The 24568-nt window shown below is 45.9% G+C and overlaps 1 protein-coding gene across 1 annotated transcript in view; it reads left to right on the top strand.

Annotated features, from left to right (window-relative positions):
- Positions 1 to 8001: 8001 nt before the first annotated feature.
- Positions 8002 to 24568, top strand: part of LGR4 (leucine rich repeat containing G protein-coupled receptor 4) — an 86016-nt gene continuing 69449 nt past the window's right edge. The window contains exon 1 of the mRNA XM_068147823.1: positions 8002 to 8643. Coding sequence (XP_068003924.1) covers positions 8459 to 8643 — 185 coding nt within the window. The 5' untranslated portion in view covers positions 8002 to 8458. The remainder of the gene's footprint in view (positions 8644 to 24568) is intronic.

Genomic DNA, 24568 nt, shown 5'->3' with positions numbered 1-24568 from the left:
TTTCTGCATGTTTATAAGCATGGTAAGCCTGCAAAGAGACATTTGGATTTTAAAGATACTGGTAGCTGGAAAATGCAGTATGAATATTTATCAGTTAGATGACATTGAGCACTGAATTACATGGTTGATTATCAGTCACAGGCCTCTGTCAAAAGGCCTCACGTTGCTGGTACAGCCGTGTTGTTGAATTGTATATTTTTTATGGAACAACTAATGTTTAAAGTATTGAGACCAAAATCACTTAGTTAGACCAATTGTGGATGTGTTTTTTAATTTAATTGTAAAATAGTAGAGATTTGGTTTAGAGATATCTATAAAAATATATATATATATTAAAGAAAGGTATGGATACAAGATAGAAATGTGCATTTGAAACCTTGCATCCTTTGTGTTATTGAACAGAGAGGTGTGTTTTGTTACTCTACAGAAATATTCTAGTGCAGCTAGAGATGCTAAATGCAGTAACACTTGCATTCTGAATTGTAGCTTTTGGATACAGTTTTGTCCACCACAAAAATGTGGGAAGGTGTATCTGAGCATATACATTTTTTGTGTACAGAATTCAATAAAGTCTCTAAATTGCAACAACAAAAACCAATACAGACAACTCATTAACAGTCATCTTTAATAGTATGAGAACCCTACAAGAGTAAGGAAAGTATGGGTGAAAGTAGGCCGAGGAACTTGATCTCTGTTACTACTGAGCAGTGCCTGTACCATGTTAATATGCAGTCCCTACACACTTGGCGTACTTGGGGTATGCAAACAGAGGTGTCATTTCTGCAGATATCTTCTGTATCTATTGCTGCTGTGAGGGATCTTTGGGGTTTATCAACATAAAAATAAAAGTTAAATTTCACCTGCCTTGTTTGTGTGGTTTTCTTCTGGCTTCCTATTTTTCTACTGGCTTTTAATTGCTTGAAGCGAGTATCTCAAGAAATGAGGTGTTGAATTTCTGTATTTCCTTGTTTAAAGACCTTGCAAGGATGTCAGCTCAGGAAAAAAGTTCCTGGAGTTAATGAACTGAGGTAAAGGCAGTGCTTCAGTTCTGAATGTAAAAATATATGTATTACTTTAATGAATGTAGGCTAGACTATGAATTGAAAATGTAGGCAGAAATAGTTATGTGACTATTTTTGATGTAGAGGATTGATAACACATGACCTGAAAATAGAAACACTTTCTCAATTTTGTTTTAAAGTCAAACAGAATTTCCATGATCTGGCTTACACAATGGCTGGCTGTTCTGCTAAATATGGTTCAGATTTATAAGGAGAAACTGTGAATTTCAACATATGGCTTGTAACATGGAACTGAAGACTGAAGCTAATGTAATTTTGTAACTTAAAAAGCTCTAGTTTATCTACTTCATGTTTCTCATTGCCATTACAGGCTTTACTGGTACTGCCTGAAAAAGCTGCTGAAATACCCCAAATACCCCACCACTACCACCAAACAATAGTCCTCCCAAAAAGTGCAAGGCTCTGAGCTGTGTACTTCCAAAGGTAAGCAAAACCACCTGTACCTGGTCCTTATCTAATCACAGCTCTACAGTAGCATTGTCTGAATAAAATCTAATCTCTGCTGGAGACTGGATGGCTGACAGCAGGGAAATAAGTCATCCAGTCTTTCACCAACTCAAGTGACTGTAAGGAAAAGGCAAAAGTTAGTGATTTATTATATTGCCAGCAGTGCAGTAGTGCCTAGAAGTCCTGGGTTTGAATTGGGACACCATTGTGTTTTGCAGTGTACAAACAGCACAAATACTTTGGCTCCAGAGAGCCTTAATTGATTGCTAAGAAACTGTAGGTTTTGTGGCTGGTGTTATAACTGTTTCTGTGAAGTGGGAGAAAGAAGTACAGTAGAAAATACAGCTTTTTGCAGTTTCCTTTGTGATTTCTTCTGGGGAGAAGTTACTTATTTTCCTCTGAGGAGTGAAAAAAGGATCCTGTCCCTCAGCACGAGCTGACAGCTTGAAATGCAAATACATATAGTTTCATAGTTTCATTCAGGGTTGGAAGGGACCACAAGGATCATCTAGTTCCAACCCCCCTGCCATGGGCAGGGACACCCCACACTAGATCAGGCTGGACAGAGCCTCATCCAGCCTGGGCTTAAACACCCCCAGGGACAGGGCCTCGACCACCTCCCTGGACAACCCATTCCAGGGTCTCACCACTCTCATGGTGAAGAACCTCCTCCTCACATCTAGCCTGAATCTCCCCACCTCCAGCTTCATTCCATTCCCCCTAGTTCTATCACTACCTGAGATCCTGAGAAGTCCTTCCCCAGCCTTCCTGTAGGCCCCCTTCAGATACTGGAAGGCCACAATGAGGTCACCTCGGAGCCTTCTCTTCTGCAGACTGAACAGCCCCAACTCCTTCAGTCTGTCCTCATAGGAGAGGTGCTCCAGCCCTCTGATCATCTTTGTGGCCCTTCTCTGGACATGTTCCAGCACCTCCACATCCCTCTTGTAATAGGGGCTCCAGAACTGGACACAGTACTCCAGGTGGGGTCTCACCAGGGCTGAGTAGAAGGGGAGGATCACCTCTCTCGACCTGCTAGCCACACTTCTCCTGATGCAGCCCAGGATCTGATTGGCTTTGCAGGCTGCAAGTGCACACTGAGAGCTCATGTTGAGCTTTTTGTCCACCAGCACCCCCAAGTCTCTCTCCTCAGGGCTACTTTCCAGCCAGTCACTGCCCAGCCTGTATTTGTGCCTGGGATTGCCTCGACCCAGATGCAGGACCCTGCACTTGGTCTTATCGAACTTCATGAGGTTGGCTTGTGCCCACCTCTCCAGCCTGTCAAGGTCCCTCTGGATGGCCTCCCTTCCCTCCAGCGTGTCTGCTGCAGCACACAGCTTGGTGTCATCAGCAAACTTGCTGAGGGTGCACTCAATGCCACTGTCCATGTCCCCCACAAAGATGTTGAACAAGACAGGTCCCAGGACTGATCCCTGAGGGACTCCGCTTGTCACTGGCCTCCACTGGGACATGGAGCCATTGACAGCCACAATATAAAATACCCGATCTAGTATATGTATAGAAACATCATTCATTTGACAGGCTCTTGACTGTAATCTTTCTGAAGCCAAGGGCCTGCAGTAGTAGTTTTTTTTTCTCAGTCCTGTCCATGATAAATGTGGAGTCCCTAAGAAATCGTCATTTGTGTTACTATACTGTGAAAGTATTAAATGTGTATAAGGTGTCTGAGCTGCTGGTGGTGTTAGATGTGGGTCCTACTGCAATTTAACCATATATAGCACCAGCTATGGATAAATGTGAAGACACATTCAAATGAAGCAGAGTGATTCTGTTAGACAAGCAGAGGACAGCTAGGTAAGTAAAAAAATGGATCATGATGAGGAATGATTGCAGTTGTGAAGACTGGAGTTTCGATCATGTACGCAGCATTGCTGAAGAGCTTTGTTGCCTCGTCCGAGGTATCCCTCAAAGTTTTCATGTAAATTTCCATGCCTTGCCTGGGCATTAATGTTGTCTGATTGGGTTACTCTTGGTATGGTGGCTATTGGAGCACTGCAGGTCCAGAGGAGGGCCACCAAACTAATCAGGGGGTTGGAGCACCTCTGCTACAAGGACAGGCTGAGGGCGCTGGTGTTGTTCAGCCTGGAGAAGAGAAGGCTCCAGGGAGACCTAGGAGCAGCTTTCCAGTACCTGAAGGGGGCTACAAGAAAGCTGCAGAGGGACTGTTTGCAAAGGCCTGCAGTGATAGGACCAGGAGCAGTACTTTGAAATTAGAGAAGATTAGATTGGAAGTCAGCAACAAGTTCTTTACCATGAGGGTGGTGGAACACTGGAGCAGATTACCTGGGGAGATGCTTGGGGCCCCATCCCTGGAGATCTCAAAGTGGGGCTTCACAGTGCTCTGGGCAACCTGATTTAGTTGAGGATGCCCCTGCTTACTGCAGATGACCTTTGGAGGTCCCTTCCAACCCACCTTATTCAATGACTCTATGATTATGTTATGTATTCTGTTGGACCTTGTAAGATCCCATGTATTTCTCCATGTGTGTTTCCTTTACCAGAGCATTTGAGTTATTCTGTGGTGATGACAGGTAATGTACTTAATTGAGTTTTTGCTGATAAAGAACTTAAACAAAAGGATTTTATTCATGCTAACGTGGGAGCTTTAATAGTATTTTGCTAAACAGCTTAGGATCTTGAGCATGTTATGGGAATAATTCATCATCAAAGTTCAGTTTACTCCTTTGCATTATTTGGGCTTCACTCTAATTCTTCAAAATAAGGTTTAAGTAGGATTTAAAACTACATAATCCTTAAGCTGGTCCTCTGCAAAGGCAGATTTCACTCTTAAAGCTCTGCTTTGTTTAGGTTTTTTAATTCCTGGTATAACATCTTGCCTTACATTTTATGCTGATCAGCACTTCAGTGCTTAGAAAAGAAGCAAAAAATGGGCTGTGTTCACTTAAAAAAACCATACCATTTTTGGTGTTCCCCATGGAGAATCTTGGGGAAACGGGGATCAGTCGGGCTGGGGCTGGGTAAGTGCTCACCCCCACTAGATGCTGCTGGAGAGCTGCTGCCAGGGCTGTCTGCCCTGCTTGCCCCTGCCCTCTTCTCACATAAAGTGCTCCTCTGGACACTTCTCAGTTTGTCACATACAATGAAATATGCCAAAACGCTTAAGATACATATCTGTGGATATGAACATTGCCTTTTCAGCAACTGAATTGGTGAGCAGGCTTAACTCTGAGCTCTGGGGCTTTGTTCTTGCATGTTTGTTTCTCTGTTTAGCTCCTAATAAGAGCAGCTCCGTCTTTACTGAATTACATGTACTTCTCTGTAACCACTTCCCTGCAAGTGTTTGCTTCTCAAATATAAATCTGGTCAGAATCTGATTTCCCTCTGGCTGTCATTTGATTTGTTTTAATGTTAGAAGCATTTTGTGCTAGAAAATTTGGTGAAAATCTTGACCTTGTAATGAATACTTTATAGATGAAGATAGAAGTAAATATAGAAGAAACCAAACCTTTAAAACTACAACCACCACCTGAGTTTTCAGCCCAAATCAGTCCCATTTCTGGTGAGGGTGAGGGTTAATTATCTCAGTTTGACTCAGAAACATGCTGAATTACTGCAAAGTGCATACCAAGTGAAGCAATGCTCAAATCTAAACAGTATTGGGGAGGAGACAAGTGTTGTACAGAGAGGAGAGGTGTGCAGGGTCTGCCCCACAGGGGCTTGACACTTCCGTTCTATTTCAACTGAGGAAAGGTTTCAGCCTGTGTTCTGGGAAAGAGACTACTTCAACTTTTAAGAGAACTTGCTGTGTCAGTGCAGGTATTCCAGACTTTGTTCTTTTTCTACTCTCAGTAGCTCTGTGTTACATTCTCCAGCATACAATTAATTTCTTTGGAACTGGAAGCAAACAATTTCCTAGCAGTTTGGGGCTAAAATAGCAACTGCAGCTTTTGCTGATGATTCTTGGGTACAGTAGGCTTAGGATAAATCCTTCAGATCCATCTCTAGCCTATTGGAAGATGGATAGTTGAGATAGCTCCACTAAGGAAAAAGTACCTGAAGTGATGTTTGGGAAAAGAAATCAGAAGATTGAAACCAAACAAGGAATGAGAGGGACAGCTAAAATGTTGCAGTGTTTCAAAAGATGAATAAAAGTGCTGGTTTTCTGCTTTTACTAGAAATCTTTTGTCCCTTCTTCCAGAAGGTCTGCAGATCACCATTGCTGCAGGACAAAGTATGCTTCGTGCTGCTATTCATCTTCCAAAGGCCATGCAGGCACCCAGGGCTATTCCTGCTCCCATTATCTTTGGTTAGTGAAGTGAGACTATTTGCAGAGTCAGTATCAGCACTTTGCTATTTTTCTTTACCAGTTGGGGAAAATAAAGTATTATTTTATTATCCAGAGAGCTTTGGGTGTGTTTTGTAGAAGTATGTCTAGAAAATAATGACTTCTAGTATTTTTCTGCCTGCTATTCTGGTTGCTACCCCTTTGTCGCTGTCCCTAGGTGCAGGCACAGTGACATGAATGTGCTTTGCCTTTGGCCCTGACAGGTGTTAAACCAACATGGGTTTGACTTGACACATTTTCCTTGCCAAATCAACCAGGGAGAAGGACAAGAAGTAATCATACATGTCTATGTATGTATGGAAAGCTTTAGCATATGCCAGGAAATTCAGCTTTGGTGAGAACTCGGTACTGCTTGCAGAGTACAAGGACAAGCACATGGTGAGTTATTAAAACGACCTTATTTTTACAGCAATAAATGATGATGTTCATACAGAATCCATGTACTTGGTACAGGATTCCCAGTATGGAAGTGAATAATAATTCTAGTAAGGTAAAATATTTTTAGTAGGTGAAATAACAGAATTAACAGTTGCAAAACCAAGGAGAAATGTAAGAGGTGGAGGTGGTGGCTGGAAGTTCTGTATTTCTACGATCCTCAGTGTGTACTCCACCTTCCCAAGTGCAGATGATTTTAAACTTTTATGTCTCTACTATTTATATGCCTGATTTTTAAATTTCACCAAATGCCCTCTTTTAAGCTGATACTTTTCCTCCTTTCCACCACCTTGGTCAGCACAAGGAAAGTGTGCTTAGCCCAGGGCTCAGCCCGGTGTGGAAAGTGTCCTCCACAATGGGCCTCTCAGCTCCTGATGCCTCTGCGAGTGCATAGGAGTGCCGGTGTTGGTGTGACTGCTGCCTCTTCACTTGTGTGTCTGCTGGGACAAGCGTGCCTCATCCCAGATGCGTTTGACTCCATATTCTGTGCAGGTGTTTCAGATTTTTTGAACACAATTGCCGCAACTCGAAGTGAACCATTGCACGGTTGCTCTTGCTTTGGGCAGAGGGCTCAGGTCACAATTGCAAATACATTCCTGGCTGGGGGGAAGCTGGTGGAGCTCAGTATGTGCACAGCAGTGTGCTTCATCCCCATTCCCTGCTGTAGTGGAGGCAGGTGGTCAATCACTTGCTTGTTTCTGTGCTCCTCCATCATCTATCAACGAAATAAACAGACTGCTACCTACCTCCCACCAAGAAGTATAAGAGCTGAGGAGAGCTGTGATCTTCAGCAGGCTCTCTGCATATTTCTGCTGTTAAGGCTGGGCTGTGCAGGCACCTGCCTGATTGTGATGCACGACGGGGCTAGCGGCTATGCTGGTGGCAGAGCCAGGCAGGCAACTCCCTAGGCAGGTTCAGGGCATCCAAACGATATGTAAAGTGGAGGGGGTGGGGGCTTGCCATGGTGTAGCCACCGGTCTATTCGTAGCGCTTATTCAGCCAGGTCTCTTGGCTCAGAACCTGCTATGGGGTCTGGACCACAGAAAGGCAGTGAGAGGTCCTGACTGGTGGAGTTTTGTGTACCAGGCAAACGGTTACTTCCAAGCAAAACGCTGTGGAGAAGAATTTGTGATGCAGTCGCTCCTGCTTTGGCAAAAGGAGTGTGAAAGGTCAGTAACGAAGGGAGCCGGCGTAATGCCTTCGGCCCGGACAAGCAAGGCTCGTCGGACTCTTACTTGCACAGGATCCCGCACGGGGCACAGGACATGGCCCCTGCTTTTGTCACCTCTCGCTGCTGTAGCTCATCCCGCTGCTTGGAGGCTGCGGACTGAGAAGCGGGCACAGGTCCCGCAGCGGTCAAGGTCGGACTGAAATGGCGCCCTGGGGTGGCGAGAAGGTGCTACCCTCGTTCACGGGACCAGCCGCGGCTCCTCTGGTCATGCAGTCACGATTCCGTAGCCAGGAACACCAGAGCGGGCACCGAGAAAAGCTGTCGGGGGGCCCTGGGAGGTCTCGGACGGTCCCGACCCTACTTGCGCACCGTCCCTGGGGGCGCCAGCGGCCTCCGCCGACGGTCAGCTCCGCCGCCCCGCGCCATTGGCTACAGTCGAGTTGTACTTTGCATATTCACGAGCCCCGCGCCCGCTCTGCACCAATCGGGCCACGGGGGCGGCCGTATCATTAGCATATGCACTTCGGCGCTGGGCGAAGAGCAGCCGCCGCCGCGGCTCGCAGCGACCGAGGGCCGGGAAGGGCAGGCGGGCGCCGAGGGCAGCCCCGCCGCAGGCAGCCGCAGGGGCCGGGGCGTTCGGCTGCCGGCGCGCTCCCTGGGGACCGCCACCCGCCAGCAGCGGCGTGGGCGAGCCGGCGATGGCCGCCCCCGCGCGGTACCTGCTGGGCTGAGATGAGCGACGGCGACGGGCGCTGCGGGCGGTGGATGGGGCAGGCAGGCGGCGGAGAGCTGGCTTCCCGGGCGCGCCGCTGAGGCAGCCCCAGGGCCGCACCGCGCCGGCCGGAGCCGCCTTCTTATTTTTTTGTTGCCGTTCCTATTTTTTCATCTGTTTTTCCGCTAGCCCGTGGAGGGGGAGTTCGGTGCGCGGAGAGCACCAGTGGAGAGCGGCAGGCCAAGCTAAGCCGGGGAAGGCTGGCCGGCGGTCGGCCGGGGCCGGCGATGCGGTGCCTCGCTCTCCTCGGCCTCATTGCCTGGGGCCTGGGGAGCTGGGCCGGGCCCAGCGGCGGAGCGTCCCCCCCGCCTTGCCCGGCCTCCTGCAGCTGCGACGGCGACCGCGGCGTGGACTGCTCCGGGAGGGGGCTGGCCGCTGTGCCCCCGGGACTCAGCGCCTTCACGCACGCCCTGTGAGTCGGGGCGGGGGGCGGGGGCCGGGGCGGGCAGGTAGCTGTGGTGGGGCCGGGTGCTTTGTCCCCTTTTAATTTATGAACGACCCCAATAATGGCGTGTTGTATGTATGTGTTGTCGTCGTTGCCGCGGGTGTAATGCAGCCGCCCCCAGGGCCACCGCGCTCTCCGCCGGCCCGAACCGCGGTGGGCGGCCTGTGGGGAGCGGCGGGGTTCGCCGGGCCGCTCGCAGGGCCTGCCCCCACCGTCTCGCTGGCGCAGGTGAGGGTGGCGGAGGCCTGAGGCAGCACCTTGCTCCGTCCGCCGCTCCGCTCTTGGGAGCCCCGCGGGGCTCTGTCCCGGCCCGATGTGCCGGGCGCCCCTGGGCTCCGGCAGGCGGAGGTGAGGCGGCCGGGCAGAGTTCTCCGGAACAACGAAACCATTGGCCTCGGGTATTTAAAAGGCCTGGGAAGGTTGATGGGGTGAGACGCGGAGAGCTGCTTGCGTTCTGTGGCACCGAGTGGGGAGATACCGGTGGGGTTCGATGGGATCCGGGCCGGTCCTGCTGCCGTCCTGAGGCGGCGGGGGGAGCCGCTGCTTGCACATGTGTGTGCCTCTGCGCGTCAGTTTTCTTCAGAAACCACTTCCCAGGCTAGCCGATCTTCTCCCCAAAGTCAAGGCGTTCTCGGGGCACAGCATGCATAAATCCAGTTAAAGAAAGATGCCTTCACTTTTATAACATCTCTCGTATGGGATGCATAGCTGAACCTTGAAATAAACCCGCACGTAAACAAGTCTCCGGAGCTTTGTTGAGTTTTGCTTGTGAATGAAGAAAATAGAGACTGTAAAACACTTTCAGCAGTATCCTCTGATCATGTTGTAAAGGAGGCACAAACTGGTGGGTCTTGCGTTGACTTCTGGTAACTTTAATAATACAGTTTTAATTGAGGAGCGAACCTCTGGTTTTGTAGAGACATGACCTAAGAAGGATTTGCAGCTCTCGGTATGGTAGTGTTGCTAATCCACAAACCTGTTAAGTTTCACAATAAAACCTGTTAGTTTCACCCCGCTTCTCAGCAAAGATTTCACAGGCTGGAGCAAGGGCTTGCCTGGCCAGTGGTCAGGTCTGCAGTTACTAAAGCTTCGCTGCATTTAGAACGAGGATACAGAGCGTGCTACAGCAAATCATGTTTTGTGGTTTCAGATGAGCACCGAACTGCTGCATTGTCAAAATCCATCAGTGGTGCCTTCGAAAATGGCACTTTTTCTTTTTTTTTCCTTCACTTACTTAATATTCAAAGGGAGTCTGGTTCTTAGTTACTGGAGGTTTTGTTTACAGAGCAGGTCTCCAGTTTCTCCTACATGTTTGGATTAGTTTTTAAATTGTTCAGGCTGGGTGGAGAAGGATTACTGGGCCTTTTGCTTGTGTAGTACTTAATGAATGACACAAGTTGCAGGTCTTTGGTTGTTACCTGTGCTTAGATGTTTTGTTCCTTTTTCTGCTCCTTCAGTGTTAGTGGGAGCTAGCTTCATGGTCTTTTTTCTGTGGCACAAACGGTGTTTTGTGAACATTTCAGGTAGGGAGTCAGGAGCTGTGCTCATGGAGCCTTGGGCTTGCTGGTGAATGTCTTCTCGTTCCTCCACAGATAAAATAGGGAAGTCACCCAATGTCATAGAGTACTTGAAGCCCATCTGGTAAAAGCTGTGTTTCAGCACAAGGTTTTATGGTCACTGTGTTGTCTGGCAGCCTTGTAAAATGGGTAGGTACATCCCTGTGAGTGCAAGATGGCATTCATTGTCTAATGGGTACAAGTTGTCATAGCCAACACCCATTAGAGATAAGATTGCCAAAGAGTTTCAGTTTGTAAGTTCCTCTTTACTGTTCAGGTAAATTTCCAGAAACTGAGGTAATGCTTAGGACTAAAGTGAGGGGAGACCTGCATGTACTTCAGTGTGTTTTGGGATGAGCTTTTGTCACCGTTGGTGTTGCATTCTTTAAAGTTGAGGAGACACTTTTCAACTGTCTTATTTTGTGGCAGTGAAGGCTACTCATGATCCATATTCGTGTTTAGTTCCTGTTTCCTTATTTGCAGAAGGAAAAGCACTGCTGACTTATTGGCACCTCTGCACTTGAATAGTTTCTGTTGTAGTGAGGCCATTGGAGTTTTAGAGTATGTAGAAAACATTTCTGTAAGCAATAGAATGCTAATTTCTGACCTGAGAAGCTGAGTTGGGTTGTGTGGAGGGGGGAAAAAAGGGAAAATAAAATTACCCCTCAGCTGACATGTTTGTGCCGTGGCAAAGCATCTTAGCTGCGTGAAGAGAAGAAAGCTTTTCTATGCTTCGTGTCAGGCAGTATAAGGATACCAGGAAATCCCCTTAGCATTGCTACGGGGCTTTTTTTGGTTATAGCCATAGCAGCCGAGAGTCCATAGCATGGAGGTGGCTGAAAGAGTGTTGCAAGTGATGTTCTGTGATACTAAAACAAAGTTGTGCCCATTTTTGGCTTTGGCTCGGAGATTGTGTAAGAAAGAAAGAAGAAAAGTTGCTCACAATTAACCTGAGCTGGCAGTGGGTGAGTTTCAAGGCAGTTGAGAACTGTGGGAGGTGCTTGGTATTTAATTCTTACTATGTCTGTTTTCCTGCATTCTTAATTTCTTTGCATCAATTTGCATTAACTTCTTGGGCTGCCATGAATGGCCAGGCAGTGAGCCTCAAAAGCATATCCTTTCCGTGGAGCCACAAAGCATATCTGTTCAGATTCTCCTCCTATTCACTTCTCGTTCTTCAGATCTTTACTGATCCATTGCTCATTCCTTGCTTAGTGTCATGCTTAGAAAGCTGCTCCAAGCACAACAGATATTTTTTTTGGTGTGGAACATGCACTGAACAGCCACTCCACTGCATTCATACCTGGCTGAATGCCTTAGAACCATAACGCTGGGGTGCAGAGAGAGAAGGAGGTGGGGGTTTATGGTCACCAAAGTATGATAGAGTCATGTGAGGTTAGTTGCCTCAGACCAAGCAGCTTGGAAAGATGGAGTATCTGCTCATGATTTGAGTCATCAGTGTGCTTTGAGAAATGGAATTTGAATGAAGAAAGGTGAATATGCCATCCCAACCACAGTCGTCTTGGTGGAGAGACTTTTGGAAGGTATATGGTGCTTGAAAAAAAGAGGTGGCAGCATTAGATCCAGACCCTCTGAGGGGTTGGGATGGAAGGCAGGAGGAGTCAGGAGGACATGACCAGGGATAATTGCTCGATACTTTTACTGTGGGCAGCCATTTGTTCTGTATAATTTAGGTAGGTGTTTATGTAACTCTTAATTACCAGCTGCCTGTTTGTCTGTTTATGAAGGTCGTGATTTTGCTTTGTTGCAAAATAACTGTTGTCTAGCAAGTTGAGATGCCTATGCAAGAATGTGAAAATGTTGTTTGTTTGGGTTTTTTAATGGGGAGCAGTGCGCTCCTGATCTTTGCTGTGATATTTTGCATGCCTTGTGCAAGCAAACATCCATGGCACTGGAAGAAAGTTACTGTACTTGTGTTTCTCATGAGTGTCAGTTTGTGAACTCAAATTCCAGTTTTAGGGGGTTTAACACTTGTGTAAGTCTTGATCAGGAGGCAAAGAGCAGATAATTCTACCTAATGACTTGGGAAATATCTTACACGGACCTGACTCTTTCAGGGGCTTGCCTGGCAGCCCTGAGGAATGTAGTCTCTCTTCAGCGCCTACTATTATATTTTTGGCTCTTGAAATACAGAAGCAGTGCAGATAATTACTCTTCTAGTGCTTCTTGAATGCTCAGAGAATTATTACTTTTGTCCAGTTGTGAAAGGATGGCCTGCAAGACCAAGCTGCCCTAGAGGACAGGCCTTGTTGTCATGGCCTTTTGTTTTTGGTTACTCACTTAACCTGACACTGGCTGTCTCTCTGTGTACTGTGTTATGCCTCTAGCTTCATAAGATGTGGTGGTTGAGAAGGATCTTTTTCTAACTTGTTTTATACCACAGGTTGTTTCAGCAATTGCAGAGTGTTGATTATCTTTGTTTCGGTGCATGGACTATCTGGAAGTGTCTGCATCTGACTTTGAGTTAGATGTCCTGCCCTGTTTGTGTATAAATGGCAGAACGATGTGGTTTTGTTTGGATTCAGCAGAGCCTCCACGTTTTTAATGTCTTTTCACCTGGCATTTGTATTTTTTGTGGAATGATGATGAAACATACTAGGTAGGTGTGAGATGTGTAGGTGTGAGATGTCTTAATGTCCAGTAAGAACACAGATGCTTAGCATCCCAGAAGGGTCAGATAAGCACATTAAGGACCTGCCTGAGGTTTTGTGAATGCCATCTAGCAGAGTTTTTATGATGAAAAGTAAAGCTGTCCAGATGTGACCTTGAGTCTGGAAAATGTAGCATAATTGCAGTCCTCCTGAGATAGAAAAGTCTTATCTAATTAGAGGTTTGAAGCTTTTACAGTTACACTGTTTGGTTTTTCACTTGCCCATGCTCCATGCTGGTGGTATGATGGCAAGTGATAAAAGGCTTCTTCTGTCTTGTGAAAATCATGCTTTCCACACTGCTTTTTGGAAAGATATGCTCATGTCATTTTAATATGAGTACTTGTGTCAGTGGGCAGAAATGTCGTTAGATTTGTAGAGGCTTGTGAAATCCCCCAGGCAGGAGGGGGGACTTGAGTTTGGTGCAGCATCCAGCATCTGGACCAGAGCCCAAGTGGCTCTAGTGGCAGCCTCTCCAACAGATTTCGCCTAAGGACCGGAGTCTTTATGGTCCATTTTAAGCGCTTAGGTAGCATACAGAAATGTGGAGTAGTTGTTGTTTCAAAGTTTGTTAAATATTTATTTTTACCCTTTTAATGTTCTCTATTTAGTGTTTTCCTCTGTTGCTTTTATTCCTCCCTCCAAAGACTCTAGTGCCCTGCCATAGCACGTAATTTGTCAGGTATTTGGCATTTGTTTTGTACGTTGAGCTCATTTGTATCAGCAATATGTCATTTCTTGTTTGATGCTTACTGGCAGAGGCTTGTAAGTGTGACTTCAGGGAATAAATACTAAGATAAGTCTGCATCATGGAAACAAGTTGGACTTTAGTGTAAGCAAGTTTATGCTGGTAAGTAATTACCTTTTCAGTTCTGGAGAGGAATTTGCTAGTAACTATCTGCTTGAGAAGGGAAATATGGAAGCTGTAATATAAGGACTGAAAACCAAAACAAACCCCAAAGAAACCTCCTCCACAAGGATCTTTATTTGTTTTGTAGTCTGCATCTAAGCCAGCAATTTTTGCAGAACATAAGCTCTTATTTACCCAGAGAAAATTACTGGCCTAGATTTCAGAAGGGCTGAGCACCCATATCTCATTTTAGAGGGCACGGGAACTGCAGGGTTCTGGGAGTGTCTCTGAATGTCAGAGGCCCTCCTTTCCCATCTCTCCTCTCAGCCACCCTCATGCTTGTTCCAGAAGATGGCCCTCCTGTTGGGAGTGAGCAGGAGCTGATGTTGTTTTGTATTTGTATTCAGGAGGATTTGCCAACATCTCAGGTTTGCCTGCTCCTTACATTGCAAACAAGCAAGGGAGTGAAATGGATGGGGTTGGTTAGCTTCGGCATGGCCACATGGGACTTCATGGCCAGCAGTTATTCTATTAAGGGATGAATGTGTTTTAGGCAGTAGCTTTGTGCTGCCAAGTTGTGGTTTTGGGGTTCTTTATGGAAGAAGCAGAAAGTCAAAAATATCTTGAGGAAGAATGAAAGAGGTCTCTGTGGTCCTAGAAATAGGAGACAAAGGTGGGAGAGGTTATATAAAAGAAGGTAAGAGGAGAAGGGGCCAGACCTATTTGGAGAAAGCTGTAAATTGAGGCCACAGGGATTTACATGTTACGAGACCTTTGCTTACGGAGGTATCTACAGCATTTTGTGAGCTAGAGGTCCCTGGCCATGCTCCCCACCTGACAGACTTGCCATCTGCTTCTCTGGTGACCTGGCATTATGCTCCAGGGAAACACTCTGCTGTATTTTTTCATACCTGCCTTTCAGGCACCGCTGCAGTTTTCTGATAAGGAGTTCTCAAACTTTGGTCTGAAAAGAGATTTCTGGTCATGTGATGTTAGTTCTTAATGCCCTGCCACCACCAGCTTGCTCTGCACAAGCCTTCTGGAAATGTGAAGGCAGCTGTTGATATTTCCTTACCGACAGACGGGCAACCAACCAGTTCAGCTGATGTAGAATTGCACATCGCAATGGGTGTCACAGGAGCTTGCACAGAGGAAGATCTTGGTGTTATATAAATACTGTATAAACACATCTAAAAGCCTTTGTTTCCAAATCAGGCCCAATTTTGTGTTGCAAATAATGCTGGTATGTCAAAATTGGGAAAAATCTAGCCCTAGATACATCATGAGTGCCTGGAAAGTGTAAGGAAATCATGCAGAAGTGGCATGTGATCTACCTGGCAAAACAGTTTGACCTTTCTGCCTTTTTTTTTTCCCCCCTCCAAGTGCTGAGTTACTGCAGCTGTCAGTGAGTTCCACTGAAGTTGCAAGTTTCCAATATTTTCAAATCATATGTCATTTCTTTAAAAACACATAGCTGAAATAGCAGAATGCTTTTTATTTTGCTGTTGAATGATTTAACCGTTGCAGGATTGTGATGAGGTCAGAACTTTCCACTGCCCAGAGACCTGTTGCTGGCATTGAAAGATTAGGGGAAATCTGTATTTCAGCTGCAGCCTGAATTTGAAAGCACATTCTGCATAGATCCAGTCAACTTCCATTAGTAATAATGCCCATCTTTTGCAAAGCAACACAGGATTGCAGCAATCTCAACAATTAAGTTTACAGTAGGTGTCTGAAAATGGTTGGATATGAAGATAAATCAGCTAACTGATTTGTTGCTGTGATATGAAATAGAGACTGGATGAGGCACTTGGTGCCATGGTTTAGTTGATTAGATGGTTTTGGATGGTAGGTTGGACTCGATCTCAAAGGTCTTTTCCAACCTGCTCTGCTCTGTTCTACGCTCCTCTACGCTACGCTCCTCTACGCTACGCTCCTCTACGCTACGCTCCTCTACGCTACGCTCCTCTACGCTACGCTCCTCTACGCTACGCTCCTCTACGCTACTAAACATGTGAGATCTGTTGCTGAAATCTGATGCTTAATGTGCATCACTGTTGGTTTTTGTTGTTGATGTTGTTCAGATCTAATATTGATAAATACACAGGTAATGAAAAAAACTCAGTGGTGTGTAGCATCGTTAACTTGGAGTGGTTGATGGCTTTTGACAACTCAGCCTCATGACACCTCATAAGGTGACAAAATTAATAGATGAGGGGCGAGCAACTGATGTCATTTACCTGGACCTGAGCAAAGCCTTCGACATTGTCCCGCACCACATCCTGGTCTCCAAACTGGTGACACATGGGTTTGATGGGTGGACCACTAGATGGATAAGGAACTGGCTTGATGGCCGCACCCAAAGAGTGGCTGTCAATGGCTCCATGTCCCAGCGGAGGCCAGTGACAAGCGGAGTCCCTCAGGGATCAGTCCTGGGACCTGTCTTGTTCAACATCTTTGTGGGTGACATGGACAGTGGCATTGAGTGCACCCTCAGCAAGTTTGCTGATGACACCAAGCTGTGTGGTGCAGCAGACACGCTGGAGGGAAGGGAGGCCATCCAGAGGGACCTTGACAGGCTGGAGAGGTGGGCACAAGCCAACCTCATGAAGTTCAATAAGAGCAAGTGCAGGGTCCTGCATCTGGGTCGAGGCAATCCCAGGCACAAATCCAGGCTGGGCAGTGACTGGCTGGAAAGTAGCCCTGAGGAGAGAGACTTGGGGGTGCTGGTGGACAAAAAGCTCAACATGAGCTCTCAGTGTGCACTTGCAGCCCGCAAAGCCAATCAGATCCTGGGCTGCATCAGAAGTGCGGCTAGCAGGTCGAGGGAGGTGATCCTCCCCCTCTACTCAGCCCTGGTGAGACCCCACCTGGAGTACTGTGTCCAGTTCTGGAGCCCCTATTACAAGAGGGATGTGGAGGTGCTGGAACGTGTCCAGAGAAGGGCCACAAGGATGATCAGAGGGCTGGAGCACCTCTCCTATGAGGACAGACTGAAGGAGTTGGGACTGTTCAGTCTGCAGAAGAGAAGGCTCCGAGGTGACCTCATTGTGGCCTTCCAGTATCTGAAGGGGGCCTACAGGAAGGCTGGGGAAGGACTTCTCAAGATCTCAGGTAGTGACAGGACTAGGGGGAATGGAATGAAGCTGGAGGTGGGGAGATTCAGGCTAGATGTGAGGAGGAGGTTCTTCACCATGAGAGTGGTGAAGCCCTGGAATGGGTTGTCCAGGGAGGTGGTCGAGGCCCCGTCCCTGGAGGTGTTTAAGCCCAGGCTGGATGAGGCTCTGTCCAGCCTGATCTAGTGTGGGGTGTCCCTGCCCATGGCAGGGGGTTGGAACTAGATGATCCTTGTGGTCCCTTCCAACCCTGACTGATACTATGATACTATGATTTTTATTTCCTTTTCAAGAGAACAAGTGCTAATTCTCTGTCTTGAGGAAAATCAGGTGAAGGTGTTAGGAGCACTGTGGAGAGCACCCTGAGAAGTCAGACCCTCAGAGTAAACAGCTGTCTTTGGAGCTCCCATGCAGCATTTGCTTTCTAAAATACTAAGACTTTAGGAAAAACCCCATGGTGTACCTCCTCCTTTTCTCTCTCCAACCAATCCTGAATGACTGCTGGGTCTTACCAGGACTTTTTTTCCATCCTAAAATCTGTGAGCAAATGTGTTTGGACTTTTAAATGGTACACAATTAGCAATGAATCATAAATGGATGTGCAATTTCAGAGGTATGCAGGGGAGGCCTAAACCTGTTTAATTTAGCTTAATAAGGGCTGCAAACGCAGTTGTGTATTTTATGACCTTGCTCAGTGAAAATGTGTTTTTGTTTGGGAGCTTTCCCATTACCTTCTTGACATCTGCACAGTTGCAGATGAATAGCCTGACCCACTGCTCCAGCGGGGAGAGCGGTGTGGCTGTGCTTTCAATAGGCATGTCGCTGACAAAGGGAACATATGGAATATTTCATTCCCCTCTTGGCAGGCGGTGTCCAGGGCTGTAAGGGCAGAGGGCTGGGGGCCTCAGGCTCCATGAGCTAGCCACAAGGTTTGCTGTGAGCCATCAGAATGCTCTCACCAAAGGCCTCGTGCATTGCCTAATGCTGTATTCTGCCGGGACTGGAGCCCCAGATGTAGAGCAAAGCCATTTAACCATGCAGTAAAGTTCACTGTGGCGGTGTTTCGTTCTTCCCCACATGTGATCCTGAGCAATGCTTTTACTCAACTGTTTGGGCACTGGGGTGGTTGGTATTTGGTGTGCTGTATGTGCAGAAGATGTGAGTGCAGATGAGTGTCCCACTGGAACGTACCTTGATGCCTGTCTCCCCCTGTGCCCATTCTCTTTTCAGAGCACAGAATGGGACCAACTGTTCCCTGTCATCCTAACAGGACACCATAGTGTGTTAGCTTGTGAAGTGAGTTTGTTTATCTGCACTCAGAGCTTTGGGGTCATAGCAGGAAAGCAGGGGTGGTCTGCTCCTATTGCAGCACCACCTTGGGGGAGATAATGATGTGAGTCAGGGGAGGGCATTTGGGGAAGCTTGTAGCTCCATGTTGCTTAAAGGGATGTGATAGTGACTAGCTGTAATCCTTTCACTGTTACTAAAATTTCATGTAAGGAATGTCCTGCCCATCCTTTTTAAAATTTCCTTTTCATATGTTTATTTTAAATAACTCTTCAGAGGTTTCCTTGCTGTTTTTCTAAATGGTGACCCCAAACACTTAGCTCCAGATGTAGTTAATTCACCTGGAAAAGCAAAGGGACTCTGAAACCTATGAGTCTGGTGGGCGCTCTCCCTTTGGGGCAGAGGTTCTTTCTGTGTGCTGTTCTTGGCTTGATGGAATTGGTGAATCTGGCCTTCACTCAATTCTTGCATGGTAAAGCTGTGAAGGAGCCATTTCCCCTTTCAGGTGCTATGATTTAAAGCCCTGGAAATGTGGTGTGCTTTTTAAACCTTGTCCAGACTGGGAAACATGCAAACAACTCAGCAGTTCTCTGAGCTGCTTGAACCTACTGAGCCCTTGAGCCTGCTGAAGGTGACCCTGCTCTGTTTGGAAGGCTGATGTGTTTAGGCCTAGGCTTATATGTTCTTTAAAGGAATTTTGCAACGCTGCTGCCAGTAGCAATCTAGACTCCTTGTTCATCACTTCCAGTTGTCACCCAAGTGGCCATCCTCTTGAGGTGCTAAATGCTCCCCTGATGTGTTTCCTCAGGATGTCTCCTTGGGGAATTCATGACCTTCATGGAGTTAGGGAGGGAGAGCTGAGCTGGAAACAGAAAAGGAAGTGGTCCTATTCTGAGAATGTAGCTAGTAGTGGTTTGGACCTGTCAGGTTTCTGCCTTTTGGTACTTTTTTACTGCTGTTGGTTTTAACACTTGGGTTTAAGGGGGGGAAAAAAAAAAGTATGTGCTAATATTGACCAAACTGTTAATATTTTACAGAACTAGTGTGAGTCTTGCTAGGTGGAGAAAATCCATATCTTTTCCAAGGGCACATCTGCCTCTATGTTAAGTGTTTAGTGGAGGCATCAAATCTCTTCAATATCCAGGTCAATGAATCATTTATTTAGATTTGACTTGCTCTTACCTGACAGCTTGTTTTCAGACATTTCAGGTGGTTTGTTTACATCTTGGGGCTTTTTAACCTGCTTCCTGTGAAGACAAGTTTCTAGTTTCCAGACCAAAAATGTACAGTGTCTTGATGTTCAAGAGTTGTAAGCAGGGTTTTGATTTGTTTTGAGGATAATGAAAGGGAGTTGTTCATTGCTTTAGCAGAAGCCTCTGTAGCTGTGCAGCAAGACCACTTTTTCCTCCTTAAAAATACTCTTTTTTTTGTTCCAACTAAGTAACTGTGCTAGTAAAAAATCTATTGCATGTTCTAAAGATAAGCCAGTTGTTTGGGCAATAATGTATAAGAAATCCTGCTTATGAGGAGGACTGCTGGCACTGTCATTGTGTCTTTGCTCACATAACATAATTTTTTTCCCTGAGAACTGACCGTCAGGTGGTAGAAATTCTGTGACATACATCAGCTTGATGCATATTTCCCACTAACCTGGCTGTTTATCTCACCAAACACAGTTCTCAGTTCCTTCAGGCAAAATGCATCAGCTGTTCTCAGTTGATTCAGTGCCATCAGGAACAGAGAATATAGTGGAATGATAACAGAAAAAAATATTCCTCCTTAATACCATTCTTTTGTTTCAGTGAATTTGGCTCAGCAAATTTGTGTCTGCCTTGATTTATTTTACTATTCAAGGGTCAGATGGATATTGTAGGGCACTTTGCTGTTTTGCCTGCCAGTTTGTCCTTGGACATCCTCAGTGAGACTAGACGGCTTCTGTGTCATCTCTGTCCTGTGAGTGCCTGGCAGGAGACACAGCTTGGTGTTTGCCCCTCATCCACAGTTTGTTTGGAGTTGCTGGGCTTTTCTGTATAAGGTGTCCAGAGAAGGGCAATGAGGCTGGGGAGAGGCCTCAAGCACAGCCCTGTGAGGAGAGGCTGAGGGAGCTGGGGTTGTTTAGCCTGGAGAAGAGGAGGCTCAGGGGAGACCTTATTGCTGTCTACAACTACCTGAAGGGAGGTTGTAGCCAGGAGGAAGTTGGTCTCTTCTCCCAGGCAACCAGCACCAGAACAAGAGGACACAGTCTCAAGCTGTGCCAGGGGAAGTTTAGACTCAGGTGAGGAGAAGGTTCTTCACTGAGAGAGTTGTTAGCCATTGGAATGTGCTGCCCAGGGAGGTGGTGGAGGCACGATCCCTGGAGGTGTTCAAGAAGGGATTGGACGTGGCACTTGGTGCCATGGTCTAGTCATGAGGTGACAGCTTGGACTTGATGATCTTTGAGGTCTCTTCCAACCTTGGTGATTCAGTGACTCTGTGTTTGGGAGGGCTGGGGGAAGTTTTACAGTTTGATCCTGCTTGCTGTCTTAATGTCTCTGCCAGGCTAATAATTTTTTGCCCATATAAGCTTTGTTACCATAATAAATAGAAACAAATGCTTGCAGCCATAAGGAATATAAGGAGCAAATAATCCCCAAGCTGAGAATTCTGCCATAGCATGGCAATATGAAATCCTCCGCTGCGAACTTTGCTTGTGCCAGCGGAGGCCATGTAGCTGTAAATGTCCCGCAATATGAAAGGGCAATGTTTAGTTCATATGCTTTGTTTCCTGGTGACTCTGGGATGTGTACTTAACACCTGGGACTTGGACATCATGCCTGCACTGCTCAGTAGTTTGACCAGAACACACATCTGCTATCCATAGGTTCCCTTTGCCCTTCTGGTTTGGGGCTGTTTTACAGAATGCTGTGCAAATGGGAAACATTTGTGGTCGTCTCTGTTCTTCTTTGGCTGATAAAACCATGTTAGGCTCACTGGAGTCCTCTCCATTTGTTGAGAGTACAGCTGGACTTTGATCTTTTTTCTTTTTTTTCCCTCTGCAATCTTAGAGTAGTAAATATTAGTCATAGCAAAAATGGATGTAGAGTTGCCTGCATGGAGCTGGATCTGTTGAATGGCTAACCAAGCAGCAGCTCCTATTCTGAACTTCAGCTGGCTTTTTAAAATAAGAGCTTGGGCTTTTTTGTCCCCTGCCCTGTTTGTGTATTGCCATGTTCAGGACTGACAGCATTAGTGAAGAGTTATCCCTATTCCAAAGAACTTCTCATCAACAGGCACTGGTGGAATGTGGGAGTTTCGCTGATAGCTCCTGTGTGACCAGTCCCTGCTTGATGTTTCACACCTTGGAGGTGCTTGAGAAGCTGAGGACTCTACACAGTGTCTATGATAAATGGACATTTTCCATATAACCCCAGTTCTTTCAGAAGGCAGCACATCAGTGCTGTTAGAGAAAAAGGATAAGTCTGTAGTGCCTAGAGTCACTCACCCCCTGTGCTGGTAAGTTTGCATTGTTGGAGCCTTTCTTAAACTACTGTGCCAGATTGAAAAGTAGCTTCTGATTTTAAGAGAACAGGTGAATTGTGGTGTGAATCAACAGTGAAGATGCAGGGGTATTTTTATGTATGACCATTTCCAGTATTGCAACAGTCCTTTGCATCTCTGATTTAAAGAAAGAAAAGCCATTGAGAAGTAGCACCTGCTTCAGGATTTGAGCCCTGCCTGTGCTTTTGCATTGCAGTGCAAGCATCAATCTCTGATAGTGGTGAGGTTCCCTGCTCAGGCACCATTCTGTTTAGCCTTGTGATTGATGGAAATCTGCTGGTATGTAGAGATATCCAGCTTTGAAATCTGTGGGCTTTGAAATTGTGCAGGAGCTAATTATAAAGGTTTAATGTTTGGTAAATAAAGCAGGAGAATTGTTACAGCACAACAGTAGTTCTTTTGAGGCTGAGAGCATCTCTCTTAGCAATTCAGATCTGCAACATTATTGGGAAAGCCGTAAGGTCTTGCTACACTGCATGTTTTGCTTCTCTCCTTTTGGAGCTCAAACACAAGCGTGGCCTTAAACAGGATTGCTTCTTAACCTCTCATTATGAAGTAGTCACGTTTTGGTTTAGGTCTCCCCCAAGTGCACCCAGTGTTAGAAATATGGAGTATTGCCTCATATTTGTTGTACATTTTAAAAGCAGTTAGCATGCAGTGCATTTTCAGAGAACACACACAGATCTTCCAAGAAGCTTCGGCCAAGAGTGTAAGAAGGTAAACCCACAAACAGTCCCTCTTCTGCTGCCATCTTCTCAGCACTGACCTAGTGTCTTTTTCCCCAGATGTGCAACTCAAAAGCTCAGGAGGAGATTCTCTTACAGCTTTTCAGGGTTGTGCAAATGACTTTCATTAAGTTTTTACACAATAGCCCAAGGCTTTTGAGGAAGGACTAGACCAGACACTCATCACACTCCTTCCCATGTGTTGCATTCATTTTGACAAGGCGGTTTCCAAAGTTCAGTGGCAATGGATGCACAAGAGGCATCTGAAACACTGAACATCTTGGTCCTATTTTAGGCATTTCTCAACTGTTAAAAAGATACTATATGCAGGGAGTTTAATAGGCAGTAAGTAAAGTACGTTGGATCCAGGCTTGCAGAATGCAGTTTAACTGCTGTACGTTTCAGCACACTCTTTTAATTACTGGGCCACAGAGTGTTTTCTCTGCCATGGAGGGGTACTTGTGCATGTGTGCATTTATCTCAAGAACCATGAATGATGTTTGGGCATGCTACCATCATGTTGCCCAAACAATCCCACTCTAGATTACCCCCTTCCTTAATTTCCTTTCAAGAAGATTGTAGGTAGGTCTCGGTATCGCTCACACTTGATTACTTCGGTGTTCACTTCCCCTGTGTGATTTAACATGCACAAACTTAATTACTCTTTTCTGGCCTAGGGAGAGATTTCCTTCCAATAATTACCTTCACTGCCCTTTACCCTTCTGCACATTAGTTTGTTTGGAGAAACCTAGTTGCCCAGTAAGCAACTCCAAACAAGGCAGTGCCTGGAGCTGTGTTGGAAGTATAATTTATACCTTCTATGTAGCATGTTAAGCTTCAGTTGCTGAAACTCAGCTGCGGGATGTACTGAATTAGCAAGCTCTGAACATTTCTTCCTTAAAGATAGCTCAAGTTCAGCAGAAAAGCACCAGTTTACACTGCACTTTGATACTGTAGTAAGGCAATACAGGTAAAAAGTAAAAGACATTTTAAATTGGCAGAAAAATGCAGCCGATATTTTTTTTAACTAACAGCTGTCGTTTAGTCATACACCATTTAAATGTCAAAAGAGAATGGCTCTTATGAAATGAGTGTGATGCAATGCTGCCAGACTGATTCCTTCTGTGATAGCAAAGAATACATATTGCATCCTGTGGAAATTTCTCAGGATTGTATCCTCCTGTTTGCTCCTCATGCTGTCCTTTGTAATACGTAGTATGGAGGAAAGAACAGATCAGTTGTAAAGACCAAAAGGAGTTAAGTGCACGAATTATTTGTTACAAAGTCCTTTTTATTTGAAGTTGATGGTGGAGGAGGTATGATGAATCATTTCTTGGAATGGATGGTCCAGATTTAGTTCTAAAAGATTTGTCTTCTGTGATATATTAGGAAGAAGTTCTATACAGAAAGAGTGATTGCCCATTGGAATGGGCTGCCCGGGGAGGTGGTGGAGTCGCTGTCATTGAAGGTGTTCAGGAGGAGACTTGATGGGGTGCTTGGTGCCATGGGTTAGCTGTTTGGGTGGGTTGGATTGGTTGATGGGTTGGACACGATGATCTTGAAGGTCTCTTCCAACCTGGTTTGGTTTATTCTAATAAAGGTTATTCTAATATTAATTTGTTATGCCATACAAAATGCAGTCTTCCAATGGGAGTTACCTGTGATGGGAAAACATGGGAGAAAGGGGGCTTATTTCTTGATATTTACTGTTAAGTAATCCATACTGTAAAGCTCTAAAGCATTTTGTTATTTCCCATAAGCTTAGTGGAACACTGGAACAGGTTGCTCAGGGAGGTGGTTGAGGCCCCATCCCTGAAGATATTCAAGCTAAGGCTCGATAGGGCTCTGGACAACCTGATCTACTTAGGATGCCTCAGCTTACTGCAGAGAGGGTTGAACTGGATGACCTTTGGAGGTCCCTTCCAAACCAGACCATTCTGTGATTCTATGAAAAAGATGGGGATGCTTCTTTCTCTACCATGTTTACTGTAAATAGTCCTTACATTATTGTAACTCTGTTGTGGTAAATATAATGAAAAGTAGGAAAAAAGTGCTTTTATTAAGATGGGATAATTATCCCAACTCAGCTATTAATTGCACAGCAAGTAAGTATATTTATTAAAAAAAACCCTGTTTGCATGCATGTGGAAAA

This window comes from Melanerpes formicivorus, unplaced genomic scaffold (genome assembly GCF_026170545.1).
Source record: "Melanerpes formicivorus ecotype bairdi unplaced genomic scaffold, bMelFor1.0.p_v2 SCAF_16, whole genome shotgun sequence".
Taxonomy (NCBI): domain Eukaryota; kingdom Metazoa; phylum Chordata; class Aves; order Piciformes; family Picidae; genus Melanerpes; species Melanerpes formicivorus.
The sequence above is the reverse complement of the archived record's forward strand: the minus strand, read 5'-3'. Positions and strand labels throughout refer to the sequence as shown.